The 18,084-nt window shown below is 45.6% G+C and overlaps 1 protein-coding gene across 3 annotated transcripts in view; it reads left to right on the forward strand.

Annotated features, from left to right (window-relative positions):
- CDH13 (cadherin 13) overlaps window positions 1-18,084 on the forward strand; it is a 1,087,951-nt gene that overhangs the window by 960,754 nt on the left and 109,113 nt on the right. For all 3 annotated transcript variants that reach the window (XM_063945965.1, XM_063945966.1, XM_063945967.1), the window contains one exon: window positions 1,694-1,947. In XM_063945965.1, coding sequence (XP_063802035.1) covers window positions 1,694-1,947 — 254 coding nt within the window. The remainder of the gene's footprint in view (window positions 1-1,693; window positions 1,948-18,084) is intronic.

The following is an 18,084-nucleotide window of genomic DNA, read 5'->3' on the forward strand; positions in this document are numbered from 1 at the left end:
TTTCTGCGTTTCAGCCTCTGGACTGTGATATAACAGCGGGCGGGTAACACTGACACAATCACATGGTGCTGCCTGTCTGCGTTTCAGCCTCTGGACTGTGATATAACAGCGGGCGGGTAACACTGACACATTCACATGGTGCTGCCTTTCTGCGTTTCAGCCTCTGGACTTTGATATAACAGCGGGCGGGTAACACTGACACATTCACAAGGTGCTGCCTTTCTGCGTTTCAGCCTCTGGACTGTGATATAACAGCGGGCGGGTAACACTGACACATTCACAAGGTGCTGCCTTTGTACGTTTCAGCCTCTGGACTGTGATATAACAGCGGGCGGGTAACACTGACACATTCACATGGTGCTGCCTGTCTGCGTTTCAGCCTCTGGACTGTGATATAACAGCGGGCGGGTAACACTGACACATTCACATGGTGCTGCCTTTCTGCGTTTCAGCCTCTGGACTGTGATATAACAGCGGGCGGGTAACACTGACACATTCACATGGTGCTGCCTTTGTACGTTTCAGCCTCTGGACTGTGATATAACAGCGGGCGGGTAACACTGACACATTCACATGGTGCTGCCTTTCTGCGTTTCAGCCTCTGGACTGTGATATAACAGCGGGCGGGTAACACTGACACAATCACATGGTGCTGCCTTTCTGCGTTTCAGCCTCTGGACTGTGATATAACAGCGGGCGGGTAACACTGACACAATCACATGGTGCTGCCTTTGTACGTTTCAGCCTCTGGACTGTGATATAACAGCGGGCGGGTAACACTGACACATTCACATGGTGCTGCCTTTCTGCGTTTCAGCCTCTGGACTGTGATATAACAGCGGGCGGGTAACACTGACACATTCACATGGTGCTGCCTTTGTACGTTTCAGCCTCTGGACTGTGATATAACAGCGGGCGGGTAACACTGACACATTCACATGGTGCTGCCTTTCTGCGTTTCAGCCTCTGGACTGTGATATAACAGCGGGCGGGTAACACTGACACAATCACATGGTGCTGCCTTTCTGCGTTTCAGCCTCTGGACTGTGATATAACAGCGGGCGGGTAACACTGACACATTCACATGGTGCTGCCTGTCTGCGTTTCAGCCTCTGGACTGTGATATAACAGCGGGCGGGTAACACTGACACATTCACATGGTGCTGCCTGTCTGCGTTTCAGCCTCTGGACTGTGATATAACAGCGGGCGGGTAACACTGACACATTCACATTGTGCTGCCTTTCTGCGTTTCAGCCTCTGGACTGTGATATAACAGCGGGCGGGTAACACTGACACATTCACATGGTGCTGCCTGTCTGCGTTTCAGCCTCTGGACTGTGATATAACAGCGGGCGGGTAACACTGACACATTCACATTGTGCTGCCTTTCTGCGTTTCAGCCTCTGGACTGTGATATAACAGCGGGCGGGTAACACTGACACATTCACATGGTGCTGCCTTTCTGCGTTTCAGCCTCTGGACTGTGATATAACAGCAGGCGGGTAACACTGACACATTCACATGGTGCTGCCTTTCTGCGTTTCAGCCTCTGGACTGTGATATAACAGTGGGCGGGTAACACCGACACATTCACATGGTGCTGCCTGTCTGCGTTTCAGCCTCTGGACTGTGATATAACAGCGGGCGGGTAACACTGACACATTCACATGGTGCTGCCTTTCTGCGTTTCAGCCTCTGGACTGTGAGATTTTGGCGTTTCACACCCTGCTAATCAAAGTTGAAAACGAAGATCCTCTTATACCAGATGTGGGCTATGGGTCCAGCTCAACGGCGACCGTTCAGATCAACGTATTAGACGTGAATGAGGGCCCCGTATTCCAACCCGACCCGATGAAAGTGTTGACGCAGGAGAACATTCCGGTCGGATCCACGTTGTTCACAGTGAGCGCTACAGATCCAGACACCTTGCAGCACCAGTCTATGCGGTGAGTTGGCGGTTTCTTGTGCTGACATTTGATAATGTGGTCAGGCTTCAGCTGCGGTTCTGTTCTAGACTGTTTGCCTGTGTATTACAGAGATCTGGTTATGTTTGGACTCCGGGATCAAGGATGGACATTAATGATATATTGGCTGTAAGGTGGGAAGTGACATGGGGGGTAATTCAGACCTGATCGTAGCAGCAATTTGTTAGCAGTTGGGCAAAACTGCACTGCAGGTGGGGCAGATATAACATGTGCAGAGACAGATTTCGGTGGGGTGTGCTCAAACTGAAATCTAAAATGCAGTGTAAAATTAAAGCAGCCAGTATTTACCCTGCACAGAAACAAAATAACCCACCCAAATCGAAATCTCTCTGCACATGTTACACCTGACCCCCCCTGCACTGCACATGGTTTCACCCAACTGCTAACAAATTTGCTGCTGCGATCAACTCTGAATTACCCCCACGGTGTCATCTATCTTACAAAAACATTTGTGTTGGTATATTAGACCAATACATTGTCATTTTTGTCATTATCAGACTTGTTTTTAAGGCACAATCCACTCATTTAGATATTGCAACAATATTCCCCCATAGTCTTACTGCCTTGGTGAACGAGCCCTTCAAGTGATGCCTTAGTGTGTCTTGTTTATCAGTATGCAGGCAAGAGCTTTGGTTTGTTGCATTACTTGGTGAATTATTAGCTGATAGTTGAACGTACACAGGGGGTAATTCTGAGTTGATCGCAGCAGGATTTTTGTTAGCAGTTGGTCAAAACCATGTGCACTGCAGGGGAGGCAGATATAACATGTGCAGAGAGAGTTAGATTTGGGTGTGGTGTGTTCAATCTGCAATCTAAATTGCAGTGTAAAAAATAAAGCAGCCAGTATTTACCCTGCACAGAAACAAAATAATCCACCCAAATCTAACTCTCTCTGCAAATGTTATATCTGCCACACCTGCGGTGCACATGGGCCCTCATTCCGAGTTGATCGCTCGCAAGGCGATTTTAGCAGAGTTACACACGCTAAGCCGCCGCCTACTGGGAGTGAATCTTAGCTTCTTAAAATTGCGACCGATGTATTCGCAATATTGCGATTACAAACTACTTAGCAGTTTCAGAGTAGCTTCAGACTTACTCGGCATCTGCGATCAGTTCAGTGCTTGTCGTTCCTGGTTTGACGTCATAAACACACCCAGCGTTCGCCCAGACACTCCTCCGTTTCTCCGGCCACTCCTGCGTTTTTTCCGGAAACGGTAGCGTTTTTAACCACACGCCCCTGAAACGCCGTGTTTCCGCCCAGTAACACCCATTTCCTGTCAATCACATTACGATCGCCGGAGCGAAGAAAAAGCCGTGAGTAAAAATACTATCTTCATTGTTAAATTACTTGGCGCAGTCGCAGTGCGAATATTGCGCATGCGTACTAAGCGTAATTTCACTGCGATGCGATGAAATATACCGAGCGAACGACTCGGAATGAGGGCCATGGTTTTGCCCAATTGCTAACTAAATTCCTGCTGCGATCAACTTGGAATTACCCCCACAGTAATATGGCAGGCTGATATTTGTGCATTGCACGCAGCATGTTAACAGAAATCTAGATTTTTGAAATACAGTCTATTATGGGATAAATGTTACCTCACTCACTGGTTGTCCGTACGCCATGACGCAAGATGCTCTGCGCTACTGAGAGGTGCAGAGACGAAGAGCGGACCATACTTTTATTGTACAAAGTTGCAGGTGAAGCATAACAGAACTTGGGTGAGAGGTAAAGCTGGGGTTACTGCATCTGAGCCCGTCTTACACCGGTGCAGACCCAGCCGCTCACAGATATACAAATGTCGCACATCAGTGTATGCTAGCAATGCAGTTTTGTCACTTTTATGTTTTTTAATTATGTGAATAAGACGCACACAAAGACACTCAGGGGGTCATTCTATCAGGCTAAAAATCAGCAGTTCTGCGCATGCGTCGCAATGCGCACGCGCAACGTACGGGCACAATGAACGATGTAGTTTCACACAAGGTCTAGCGATGCATTTCAGTCGCACTGGTTACCGCAGAGTGATTGACATGAAGGGGGCGTTTCTAAGTGGCAACTGACCGTTTTCAGGGAGTGTGTGGAAAAACGCAGGCGTGCCAGGGAAAATGCAGGCGTGGCTGGGTGAATGCTGGGCGGGTGTGTGACGTCAAATCCGGAACTGAATAGTCTGAAGTGATCGCAAGTGCTGAGTAGGTTTTGAGCTACTCTGAAACTACACAAAAATTTTTTGTAGCCGCTCTGCGATACAACCGTTCGCACTTCTGCTAAGCTAAAATACACTCCCAGTGGGCGGCGGCATAGCGTTTGCACGGCTGCTAAAACTAGCTAGCGAGCGATCAACTCGGAATGACCCCCTCAGTGCAGCCAAGTCGCACAAGCCCTGGCACTGAGATATGCTGTTTGGCGTGACTTGAGCAGCAGTAAAAACTGACACATCTGTACCTCCTATGGAATCAGGCGTTCCATACGTAGCTTAAATAGTGTCAGACGCTCCGTAGGTTGTGCTGGAAAGTAGACGACGCTCTCCGTTACAGCTGATAACATCAGGGCAGCTTCCGTCTCTTCTTCTGTACTGAGAGCTGAAGACAAACTCTGTGAAGGTAACATAGATAGAGACTGGCAGTGATTCTATGTACGTACAACAATATCTGTGCAATACCTGCGGCATTTCTGCCTTGTGTATGCAGATTGCTCAGTGGATGTCCTGGCAGTGAGTTACCGCAAGGTGGTCATGCAATGAGAAATGAATGATGATGGCTGCTTTGGATGGTATAAAATGCTGCAAACCTTAATCTTCGTACACTTTTACACCATTTCCTCTGTCACACATGGAGTGTGTCTTTGTGTCTAACACTGGCTGTGGGCATAAGAGTTGGTGGTTGATCAGATCATGAGCTTTCGCCGTATCCTGCTCATTTCCTTGTATTTTCTGCAGACGGAAGAACTATTCCTCCCCTCCCCCACTTCCATCACAAAAAATATGACCCTGGCCCTTCTTGGCCGTTTTGAGCACTGAAAGTCTTGGCTGCGCAGCCCTTTAGCGCCCTCCGCTGTGCTGTCTTCAGAGCAGGATGCCCCGGGGAGAAGGGGGGTTGCTGTTTGCTGGGGTAGGGGTGCGGGGAGCGCCAGAGTAATTGCCTCTCTCCAGGCTCCGTGTGTAGTTTTGTCGCTTCTATGTGTTTCAATCATGCAAATAAGATGCACGTTTTTACACAAGTATACGAGTTGGCGGGTAATGGAAACTGGCGGAAGGCTGCTATTCTTTTACCAAGCGATAACTATTGTTTTTAAAATATTTTAAATGTTTCATAACAAAAAGAAATCTGTCGTAAAATTTTTTAAAGAAAGGACAATAAAGCGTGATCTTTATTATCTACTAACGAGCAGATAGCGCACATCAGTCTTTGTTAATTGCATTTTACATGTTGTTCCAACAGGGAACAGCGCAGGTTATGGAATGCTGCCGTGTACATATATTTAAGAATAGAAAAAAAAAATCAATTACAAAGCTAATTTCCTGACATCTGATTATTATTCCCTGAGCTGAGATCCTGGAGGAGGTGTGTCAGAGTTATTATTATAATGTGTTAATCCCTCTGCATTTCCATGCACTGTCATATAGAAGCTCACCTTTATCAATCAGCGGAGACTCGTACACAATCTGAGAGATCGGCAAACTTGCTTTGCAGAAATGCCATCTGCTGATTGGTTATTGGGTGCACATGACCAGGGCTAGTAAAGTCACAGCAGCTCAACTGACTGCAGTCTCCACATTTTGATCTGCATCAACTACAGAGTACAGTTAGGTAGTCCTGTATATAAGAGGAGCTTCAGCCATCTGTAATGGAGTGCACACATGGGCCCTCATTCCGAGTTGATCGCACGTAGAAAATGTTTGCTGCTCGTGCGATCACCTAGACGCCGCCTATGGGGGAGTGTAATTTAGCATAGCAGGGGTGCGATCGCTTGTGCAGTCCTGCTATGCTAACAAAGTTTCTCACAAATCAAGACCAGCCCTGGACATACTTACCCTGTGCGACGGGTCCAGCGATGATGGTCACGGCTTTGATGTCATACATCTGCCCTCCGTTCGCCTGGACACGCCTGCGTTTTTCTTACCACTCTCCGAAAACGGTCTCCAACGGTCAGTTGACACCCCGGAACGCCTTCCTGCAGTCAATCTTCTTGCGGTCGCCGCTGTCAGCGTTGTTGCCCGGCGACAGCTACCGCCGGGCAATGACGTGCGTGTGCATTGCGCACGCCATACCCGATCGCACAGCTGCGAGGAAGTGCAGCGTGCGGTCCCGTCGGAATGAGAACCATAATGCATTTCTTTGTAACAGCGCTGCAGTGAAGTTGACACTGGACAATGGTGGTCATTTCGAGTTGATCGCTAGCTGCATTCGGTCGCTGTGCAGCGATGAAGCAAAAAAAATGGGACTTCTGCGCATGCGTACTATTACAACGAACGATGTAGTTTCACACAGGGTTTAGCGAAGCTTTTCAGTCGCACTGCTGGCCGCAGAGTGATTGACATGAAGTGGGCGTTTCTGGGTGTCAACTGACCGTTTTCAGGGAGTGTTCGAAAAAAAATGCAGGCGTGCCAGGAAAAATGCAGACGTGGCTGGGAGAACGCAGGGCGTGTTTGTGACATCAAAACAGGAACTGAATGGTCTGAAGTGATCGCAAGCGCTGAGTAGGTATTGAGCTACTCTAAAACTGCACAAAAAAACTTTGCCGCCGCTCTGCGATCCTTTCGTTCGCACTTCTGCTAAGCTAAAATACACTCCCAGTGGGAGGCGGCATAGCGTTTGCACGGCTGCAAAAAACTGCTAGCGAGCAAACAACTCGGAATGAGCCCTATAGACTGTATGTTATATTATGTTGGTTTATATCTCAACATTACATTACTGGGATTTAACAAAGAAAATGGCGGCCGCTGCCGCAGTCTCAGGATGGCGATAGCAGAGGATCCTTGTAAGAAAAGAAATTCTGCATCATTTAAATAAGCCATTTGTTGATTAAATATATTAAAATACTTTTTTTTCCAATATATTTTTTGCTTATTTTTATATATTTATTTTTAATGCTGTGCAAGTGTGAGTCGGCAAATCACAGACACTTGCAGTACTGACGGGCAGAGTGGTAAGAGTCCTTGTACCGCTTCCAAGGAGCGTCGGTGGAGAGCTAAGTATCCCTCGGCTTCCCTCGGGACGTGTCATTAATGGCGGTGATACAAGCTCTTCTATTCTTACCATAGCACAGTAACGTGCGGAGAGGGTAGATCATATCTGGCTCTGATATACTAGCCAGTGCCTCCGCAGCCACTGATCTCCCCGCACCTCACTGCCATAAAGAATCTTTCCTATCGCCACTAAAGCAAATAATGCTGTCAGTGTACAGTAGGAGACGATGTTGCTGGGCTCAGTAGTGCTACTTTAGTATCCAACTCGCCATCACCTGCGTTACCTTTATACTGAATGGCCCCAATACTTCATTTCTACAAAAGTATGCACAAATGTTAATTTTGTAGAAATTAATGCATAACGAAGAGACCTCTATGGTGGCTGCACGGAACATAAAATATTTATTTATTTATTAACAGTTTCTTATATAACGCAGCAAATTCCGTTGCGCTTTACCATTGAACGTAGCGTAATCTCTGTCACAGCGCCAGGATATTTACTATAGTCGTGTTTCTGGCAATTTATTTGCAAATATGGCGTCACACCTGGGTGCAGGGTATCCAGCGAATGTCCGCCTTGGCTCTGGGTTTGTATGACTCTGCACCCCACAACATGCTCTTATTATAGATATGCCGCTGTTACCCACATCTTAATTCAGACCTGATCGCTGTTGCGCGAAATCGCCCAGCGGGCGAATTATCGAACGACTGCGCATGGAATGTAATGCGCAGGCGCGAGGCCAAACTGCAAAAAAATTCTGCGTCTTTTTTTGGTTGCTAGGTGAACGCAGGTTGAGTGACAGGAAGCGGGCGTTTGGGGGGTAACTGGCAGTGTCAGGAAAAAACGTATGCGTTCTCAAGCGTTTTCAGGGAGCGTGTGTGACGTCAGCTCCGGCCCCGATCAGCCTGATTCTATCGCACTGTAGGAGTGAGTCCTGGACTGCGCACAGACTGGAAAAATCATCTTTAATTGGTGAGTGAGTTGCGAACAGATTTGCGCAGCGTGCAGACTTGCATGGGGTGGTTTTTAACTCTCTCTGGGCAGCGACTATCCAATCCCGGTGGCGTGATAAGGTCTGAATTAGGCCCTTTATACTGTACAGTAATATCCGCCCTCGTGCAGCGGGCGGCCTGGCCTGAGTAGCGACACTGCAGCAGGCGGCCTGGCCTGAGTGGCGACACTGTTTCATTGCACACTAAGCGCTGTATTCTGGAACTCTTAGTGTTAATAACTGGCTTAGTAGCAGATGTCTTTCTCGCTCATCTGTTCCAGCCTTCCTTTTTTTTTTCTTCCCACCTTAATCCTTGGGGAGGGTTTGGAAGAGGCAGCAAGCTCCAGGCTCAGGTTTTCTTCTCGCACAATCTGCTTTCTTCTGCTCCGTGCCGCCGGCACTTTCCCTTCTTACCTCCTGCATCATGCGTGCCGGGAGCTGCATTATAACAAAACTGTATCTCCAGCTACAGGATGCTGAGCGTGCGCCGTACCTCTCTTATGCTGGACTACAGTGTGGGACACCCACATTTGAAAGATGGGGGTCCACTGTTTCAAATGTTGCAGCCCTCAGTAGCTATTGGGGGTCATTCCGAGATGATCGTAGCTGTGCTAAATTTAGCACAGCTACGATCATTCACACTGACATGCGGGGGGACGCACAGCATAGGGCTATCCCGGCCGACACAATGTCCGGCAGGGGGCAGTAGTAATGATTTTCTATTGCTGACTATTACAGCAATAGAGGATATGTAGCAGTCATTTACCAATAGAAGTTGGCATCAGCTGTTTGGCTGCCCAGGCACGCTGGTTGTCTTCTTGCATTGTTGCATACGTCAATATGGATGCAAAAATGTATTTGTAACCTGTACTACAGGTTCTAGCATGCGTGGTGGAATGGAAGGCGGTCTACAGTGTTACTCTAGATAAAAATAATCAAAAAAACAATTAAAATGTTTATAAACATAAACAACCTTGTAATTTCTTAAGAGGATCGTGAAGATACATGTGCTCTACCATTATAGTCCTTAAATAGTTTTGTATATGTAAGCCACCGATATCCCCCAAAACTTTTCAAGCAGTCTTATATAGTTACTGTCACAAGTGGTTTTTCGTAAGCATAATGTAATAATACTGGGCCGGATGCAATGCCCTCTGAGGTGGAGTATGGAGTTTGTGCTAGTAGAATGGAGGAGCTAATTGGACATAGGAAAGCGTCTATATTCCACCTTTGTCACTAGTTGTCCCAGACAGCAATACGTAATACTGTGCCACAATGCAGGAAGGTGCTATTATATCTTGAGTGAAAATACATATTGAAAAATAGGACAAATTGCACAATTTGCCACCGTCGAAAGACAGGTGGATAGAGGGAACTGCGTGGCGTTTACTCCATGGGGTAACTGGGAAAATGCAGCACGGACTGGGCGATCGGTGAGCCAGGATATACAGGAGCAATTTGCACATATAAATATGACCCCATTTTCTCCACTTAATAAGCTTTTCACGCAGAATACAAATTGACTTTAAGAGTCTATTAAGTTTTTTCTTTGTGAAGCTAACAGTGGGTTGTAAACTTTATATTGGCCATACAGAGGTCTAATGTGATATTACCACATTATTATTATTTATTTATTTATTTATTAGCAGTCTCTTATATAGCGCAGCATTTTCCGTTGCGCTTTACAATTAGAACAACAGTAATAGAACAAAACTGGGTAAAAAAACAGACAGACACAGAGGTAGGGAGGCCCTGCTCGCAAGCTTACAATCTATAGGGAAATAGGCATTGATACACAAGGATAGATGCTACCTATTGCATAATGGTCCACCAGATTGCTAGGTTCTTAATGTGTTGTATGATATGATCACCCCGCAATGTTGGCAAAGTGTCAGGAGGGTGTGAGAGTAAAGAAAGACAAGATATGTGATGTCATGTGGACTGTACAGAGAGGATGTAATTAGATAGGGAAGCACTGAAGGTTATGTGGGTGGGTCTGGAATTTGAAAGGCTTGCCTGAAGAGGTGAGTTTTCAGGGAACGTTTAAAGGTTTGGAGACTAGAAGTGAGTCTTATTGTGCGTGGGAGGGCATTCCACAGAATGGGTGAAGCCCAGATAAAGTCCTGTAATTTTGCGTGTGAACAAGTAATGCGTGTGGATGAGAGACGCAGGTCTTGTGCAGAGCGGAGAGGTCGGGTTGGGAGATATTTTGAGATAAGAGAAAAGATGTATATAGGTGTAGTTTGGGTAATGGCCTTGTGTGTGAGTAAAAGTATTTTATATTGAATACTGTAGAATACCGGTAACCAATGGAGGGACTGACAGAGCGGATCTGCACACGATGAACGTCTAGTGAGGACGATTAGCCTTGCAGCTGCATTCAGAATGGATTGTAGTGGTGAGAGCCTATGTTTGGGAAGACCGGTCAGGAGACTATTACAATAATCAATGAGGGAGATGATAGGGACCGGGAGAGATTATGGGCCAAAACGTGAGGAAATCCTCCTCTTTATGTGGCTGTGTTGTAGCTTGTTCTTTCCTTTATGGTAGAAGTCCATAAGCTTCAGTGCCGCTGTCCAGGGTGCTGAACTAATCTTTACTCATGTCTTTGAAACTTTCAGTTAAGTTGTACTATTGATAATAATTGATTTCTCTTCAAGTAATAAATGTTTTCCTAAGTAGCTCAAACATTTTTCCTCACGGTACATGGGGGGGGGGGGGGGGGGAGGCGGTGACTTATATGTTACATAGCATGAGCATATGATATTTCAGTGAACGATAGCCTTACACATATAAATTGACATTACTTTTTAAATTAGAGTGGACTCGTAATTTATAGATGGTGAAACCGCTATGTCTAGGGCTAAACCAATATTCCGCCTATCAATTTACCAGGAATTAGCAAAATATGAACGCAAACATCAGTTTAATTGTGCTATAGCACTTTTATCCTGTGCACCAGGTTTAAGAAGTGTCATCACGTATTTTATGTGTAGAGAGCAATCTGACTTATATTCACAAAGCCTTCATTTTATGATTGGATAGTGCTTTTGAAACGCCATTTATTTTATGGCCACCACACTTGTAGCTACTCTACTAGTTCTTTCCAACCTCCCCCTGTCCTGTCCCCCTCTTCTCCTAATGAGGGGGCATAGAACCCAAATATTTTCTAGCAACTTAAAGAGAGAGATATGGCTCTGGTGTGACTAGGTTCATGTTTCTAGCCGGGAAAATTAACTACCCATCGCATAGAAGCCATAACGTATTAATAGACTCGTAAGAACGTTTTATGAATTTTGACTGAATAATTAGAAGTCATCTTGCATATACGGGGTCAGATTTAAGACTTTAATATTAGGTGCTTTTTTTTTGCCACCTTAGAAATTATAATTAGCGGTTCTAACTCTGTATGTCAGCAGAAAGTGATAGGGGTATGTTTAATAAAGTCTCGCACCCAGGGAAATTAAGAAAGACCAAATATGGCAAACTATATGAATAACTGTAGATCTTAATTAAACATGAGAATAATTATTGGTGCTAAGAACTAGCTTGCTTCTCTTCAGTCCCGTTTTTACGTCAATGTGGAAATTATAGCAGAGCTAACAATTTTAACAGTGCGTATCCATATTCCGGACAGATGAGAAATGACCGGAATTGTCAATCCCTGGCGCCGGCGATGCATTTTATGGTGATAATTCTGCACAATCCATGACAGCACTACTGAGTAACAGGTCACACTGCTCATTAGGGGTCATTCCAAGTTGATCGCTCGCTAGCTGTTTTTAGCAGCCGTGCAAACGCTAAGCCGCCGCCCTCTGGGAGTGTATCTTAGCTTAGCAGAAGTGCGAACAAAAGGATCGCAGAGCGGCTACAAAAAAAAATTGTACAGTTTTAGAGTAGCTCCAGAACTACTCAGTGCTTGCGATGACTTCAGACTGTTCTGTTCCTGTTTTGACGTCACAAACACGCCCTGCGTTCGCCCAGCCACGCCTGCATTTTTCCTGGCACGCCTGTGTTTTTTCGATCACTCCCTGAAAACGGTCAGTTGACACCCAGAAACGCCCTCTTCCTGTCAATCACTCTGCGGCTGCCATTGCAACTGAAAAGCTTTGCTAGACCTTGTGTAAAAATACTTCGCCTGTTGTGAAAGTACGTCGCGCATGCGCACTGCGCCGCATACGCATGTGCAGAAGTGCTGTTTTTTTGCATCATCGCTGCGCAGCGAACATTTTTGGCTAGCGATCAACTCGGAATGACCCCCATTGTGCATTGCTGGTGTATGCAAATATTATTGCACTGATTATTTTTGGGGTTGTGGTACTTTTTTGCACGTGCAGCCATATTAGTAACGGGTCTATTTATGAAGCCTAAAGGGCCCTACACACTGGCAGATCACCCTGCACGATATGAACATTCTTGTTCATTAATGAACGAGAACGCGTTCATATCGTGCAGTGTGTAGGCACCAACGATGAACTATGTGCGGCCCCGTGCTCATTCATCGTTGGTGCCCCGTCGCTTATGCATGCAGGCCAATATGGACGAGACTGTCAAAATTAGCATGCATTGCTATAGCGCCGGGTGACGGGGGGAGTGAAGAAACTTCACTCCCCCCGTCACTGTCCCCCCACCGCCGCCAGGTCGCCCATTTGCCGTATCGGAGGTCGGGCAGCTCGGCGGCGGGTCGCCCAGTCTGTAGGGCCCTTAACACCATGCATACAGTAAATGACTGGTTCCGACGTGGTTTAGACAATTTTAAGCATGAGGTATCCAAGATATCTCCTGTATAAAGCTGGGCATAGACTATACAATTATCTGTCAGATCTGGCTGGTTGGAATGAAAACCTGGTAATGAGAACAAATGACAATCGAACATTTGCTGCCAAACACTGAAAGATAGACAAAAACAGTTTTTCATGTAAATTGGTTAAAGCCGTGATTCAACCAATTTGTATGAACAACAGGTTTTGTCCATTTTCCAGTGTTTGGGAGCAATTGGTCGATTGTCATTTGTTCTCATCCATTACCAGGTTTTCATTCCAACCAGCCAGATCTGGCAGATTATCTGACAGATAATTGTATAGTCTATGCCCATCTTTAGGCAAACCAACCCTGATGACTGCAGTTGCCAAAATTGTTAACTGGGGCAATTTATCAGGCTGAATGCTGGTTGGTTGCTTGATAAATAGCTAGGAACAATTGGGGCTACCAAAGCAAATTCCAAAGTTATTTATCAGGTAATAATTATATATACTGTAATAAATAGGAACTGAGAATCTATCTGGCAGATGTTCACGAATATGTTTTGAATGTAGAGATAGATTAATCATGGTGTTCTACTAATGCACTTTTTAGTCTATTAATAAACTCTATAATACTTCTGCTATTGAAGCTTTGCTCACCCAATGTGCTGAACCTGTTTTGGGGCGTGGTAATTCAATCGGACGTGGTAATTTACTGTGGGCTTATTGATCTCTGGTGCTATTCAATTAGCCCAGAAGGCAGCACGCAGGCTGCAGTTAACAGGGATTTATTTATTGTTAGTCTGAGTAGGCTTCAAAAGAAATCCCTGATAAATGGCCTGTATTTGGGTGCCACAACCACGGTAGCACATAGAATCCACAATGACTTCCCAGACCTATGTGTTAATGCCCCAAAACAGATTAATTTACCTTGTAAGAAAAAAAGTCTCTAACTGAATAGTCCCAGGCGTTAAAGCCCGATACTATCACCCTTTTTAACATTCTGTAAGTTATCAGGGCAAATTGAATTCCCCCCTTAAACTAAATGCATTAAAGGCCTAATTCAGAGTTTGCAGAACATACAAAAATGAGCAATGTCCTCTTGGAACAAACCGGGTTTCATTGCAACAAGACGCATACATTTCTTGTTTCTGCATGCAGGGTAAATACTGGCTGCTTTTGCATGATATAGCCCACACATCATGTTTTACACTGCAATATACAGTAGATTTGAGCTGTGACACTCTACCGCCAAAACCTAAATCTCTGCACATTTGGCATCATAAATTGAAAGAGGGGACTTCCCTCTTTCAGACAAGGGCGCCCCTGCGTAAATAAAAGTAAGGACGGGGAAGATCTTCCCTTACCCTTGGAATTATAGAGCAGTAGCAGGACACTACTGTCTTGCCCCCTGTGTCTCCCTTTACCCTGCACTACAGACACACTGCTGTACTGTAGATACACTGCGGGGCAAACCCCCTTCCCAATTATCATCACCCATTTCCGCGTGCAGCTTTGAAAAAGGCATATTTAATAATTAAGCCATTAAATTACTTCTGTGTAATGTGATATTTATTTAAGAAATATAAAATACACAAGGTGATATATGACTGAGCAGATGTAGCGGAGACAGACGGTAGCGCTGCGGTGATTAATGGGTGTTGTATATTGTTCAAACAGTCATGTTGTGTTTTTTATTAATGGGTGTTGTATGTTGTTGCAACAAACTTGTGTTTTATTAATGAGTGCGGCATGTTGTCGCGGCAGACTAACTGTGTGCAAGATGTGCTGCGTGTGGAATTGCTGTTTATTCCGGGAAGTAATTGCAGATCAACCGTAACTCATCGACGCGGTGCCAAATGTGACTGAGTGACATTGAGCTTTTCCAAGGGGAGTTTTCTCCGCCATAGAAAAAGCAGATGAGTTATATACACGTACAGGGATAGAGAAATGTGAATTTACTGACATTCGGAGGCGGCTGTGGGATGTCAAAGACCGTAACTTATCTAAAATATTAATTACAATATATCTACACCACAGAAAAGGAATATGTTGAGTAATCATGTAATAAATTATGTATTTACCACACAGGTTTTTTTTTTTACATTTGCAATAGCTCCCCGTCCACACTATGGGGGTCATTCTGACCTGATTGCAGGCTGACGTTCATTGCAGCGCAGTGATCAGGACAGGCGCCGGCTGTCGTTGCCTAGCGATCACCTCTGCCAGAATGACAGGCAGAGGCGGTCGCTAGGCGGGATGGGGCGGGCTAGCAGCGCTTGGCCGCAGTTTGTGGGCGCAGTCCGGCCAACGCAGGCGTGGCTGGACCGTGCGGGCTGCAGCGGCTGTGTGACGTCACATGCAGCTGCTGCAACCCGGGCAGCGACGAGTAGCCCCCAGCCAGCACGCAAAAGCTGCGCTGGCCGGAAGCTACTCCTGAAGTGCAAAAGCATCGCCGGGGGGGCCTGACATGCGGGGGGGAGTAGCCCTGTGCTGGGCGTCCCCCCGCATGTCAGTGTGCCTGAACGTAGCCCTGCAAAATTTTGCAGGGCCACGATCAGGTCTGAATTAGGCCCTATATACAGGCCACCAACATCCCAGATTTTACCTCACGTCCCATAGGAGTGTGATGTTGACTTACCTGTATAAGCGGTGATGTGCGCAGTCAAACACCGCAGCTGGATGTCGCCACTAACTGAGTAGCTCTAGGGATTATGGTGCCCTAATGCTAACCAGTCCACCTTTAAGTAGTCAGTAAAAACAAGGAAATAGAGATATAATAGCGTAACGCTAAATCTGGTGGCGTTAGCTAATTTTGTATAGTTACAGTGTTGTTGGGATTCAATAAACATTTGTGTTGAGTGTAAAGCACAAATAGTCATCACATCCTCATAGTCACAAACTATACATACACCCGTGCGGAAAGAAATTTTGATTTCCAGTTAATTTACTTACATTTTGCAGTCACTACTGCCCCACAAAAGTGTGGTGCCTTATACAGCTACCATAGTGTTTCTCACAATCGCCTCATCACTGGATCTGTGTATCACTATAGCTGAGAGTCCCAACCAGATTAGCAAGGGGGAGAAAATGTAATCTTTTAACCAATCAGAGCGCAGCATTGGCCCTGGTCAATTAGCAGATTAACAACAGACGTAGGGGTCTATTTACTAAGCCTTTGATGCAGATAGAGATGGATGGAGATAAAGTACCAGCCAATCAGCTCCTAACTGTCATTTTTCAAACACAGCCTGTAACATGGAAGTTGGGAGCTGATTGGCTGATACTTTATCTTGTGTTATAATAATAATAATAATAAAACGGAATAGTAAAATATCACATAGGTGAATGGCCATACGGCTGATCGCCTTTCATTTCATATCTTCCTTGGTTAAGTGGAAACAACAATTCCTATTAATGGTATTATTTTAATGACCCCCGATAGATCTCTCGAGCGTTGACCTCAACGTGTCACTCACACTGTGGCATCTTTCCAATCAGATAACTCTCAGGCCTAGCCTTTACGTCTTCATTTGGCCGCTCCGTTTTGATAGCAGTTTGACGCCAGTGACGGCTCATCATATTCCCCAGATGGATCGTCTGGAGTTTTATCAGCGCAGATAATTCATGAATACTAATGACCAGTACAGATAAGTGGCACTTATTGTGAGCAGAAAGCCGACCATCTTTTCCAGTTATATATTATATATATATTTTCTTCCTTTCGGAAAGTCAAAAATAGACAGGTTTATTCATTGAATCATCCGCAGAGTTTAATACATCTTTATCTTTGAAGAGACGAACCTGTAACTCCTCTATAGTCATATTAAATGGATTTTATGTCGTTTGGAGGAGACCATCCCCCCCACCACCTTCCTGGGTGTAGTTATTGGAGTGCTAGCCTGACACTCGTCTAAACCAGGTTTCATTTGGACCTCGGTGTATGTCGTGTCCATCACGGAGAAGGGTTAGAGCATCTAGTTTAGGTTTTATTTTATTAAAACGCACACGTGCTTCATTATACAGCATAATAATAAAGAGCAAATGGTGGGTACAATTATACCTGAAATTAATGATGCCTCTTACAGCTATCATGAGGCACGAGGCACAGAGCTCCATTACATTCATGTTCATTTACTGAAAAACTGAAATACAGGTGGTTTTCTGTACTGTATATTAAAATGCAGTTTTGTGTCTATACTGTACGTCTCATTTAGCATGTAATGAAACCCAGAAGACCCTTTATATAGGGGGGTGTAGTATGAGTTGCTGGCCTCCGGGTCCTCGGCGCCAGGATCCCGACCGCCGGCTTGCCGACAGCGGGGCGAGTGCAAATGAGCCCCTTTTGGGCTCGCCACGCTGCGGGTACGGTGGCGTGCTACGTGCTCCACGCAATCTATTCTCTCTCAAGGAGGGTCGTGGACCCCCAAGAGGGAGAAAAGGTGTCGGGATTCCGGCGCCGGTATACTGTACGCCATATAGGGTATGACCGCATATACAGACCTCTACGGATGGCCAGAATGGGTTATGTTCGTGACTGGCGTCTTCTACCTGAGATCTGTTCCACGGCGTCTGAAGCGGTATATGAATAGGAAAACAAGTTCTCACACCTCTGCTGCACAATGCACAGCAGTGTGAGATGTACTGATGGAGTGGCATGGACCTGTGAGCACCAGCTGTCCCTGGAGAACTGTGTTCAAGCCCTTTCCTGCAAATGTTTCATGGCGCACTGTATTCCCATACGTGACCGGAGTCTCACCTCAGGCACAGGGACGTAATTGATTTCTGCGGCTTGTGGGAACAGGCCACGCACCTCGCTGCTAGGTGTTATATACCATTACTAACACTGTATAACTCTCCTCAGCTTCAGGAAAGTCTAATCAGATGGCGTGAGAGCACCGCTAATAAAACATAATATACAGATTTCTCCATTGCATTAGTGACCACCGACAGGTACTTACCGCTCACCCATGTTGTGAAACGTTGGGGTAACCGAGACCCCTAAAACAGTACAAACTTTTGCATAAATGCCGCAATGTATGACTTTAAGGGGTTCACAGTGATTTATTCATTATGGGCTGTTTAACCTTTTCCTGACCACTTATTTATTGTATTTATTTAAATATGTATTATACAGCCTATACTAATGACCATCTATTCATACTGTAGGTTCCA

Source organism: Pseudophryne corroboree, chromosome 11 (assembly GCF_028390025.1).
Source record: "Pseudophryne corroboree isolate aPseCor3 chromosome 11, aPseCor3.hap2, whole genome shotgun sequence".
NCBI lineage: Eukaryota > Metazoa > Chordata > Amphibia > Anura > Myobatrachidae > Pseudophryne > Pseudophryne corroboree.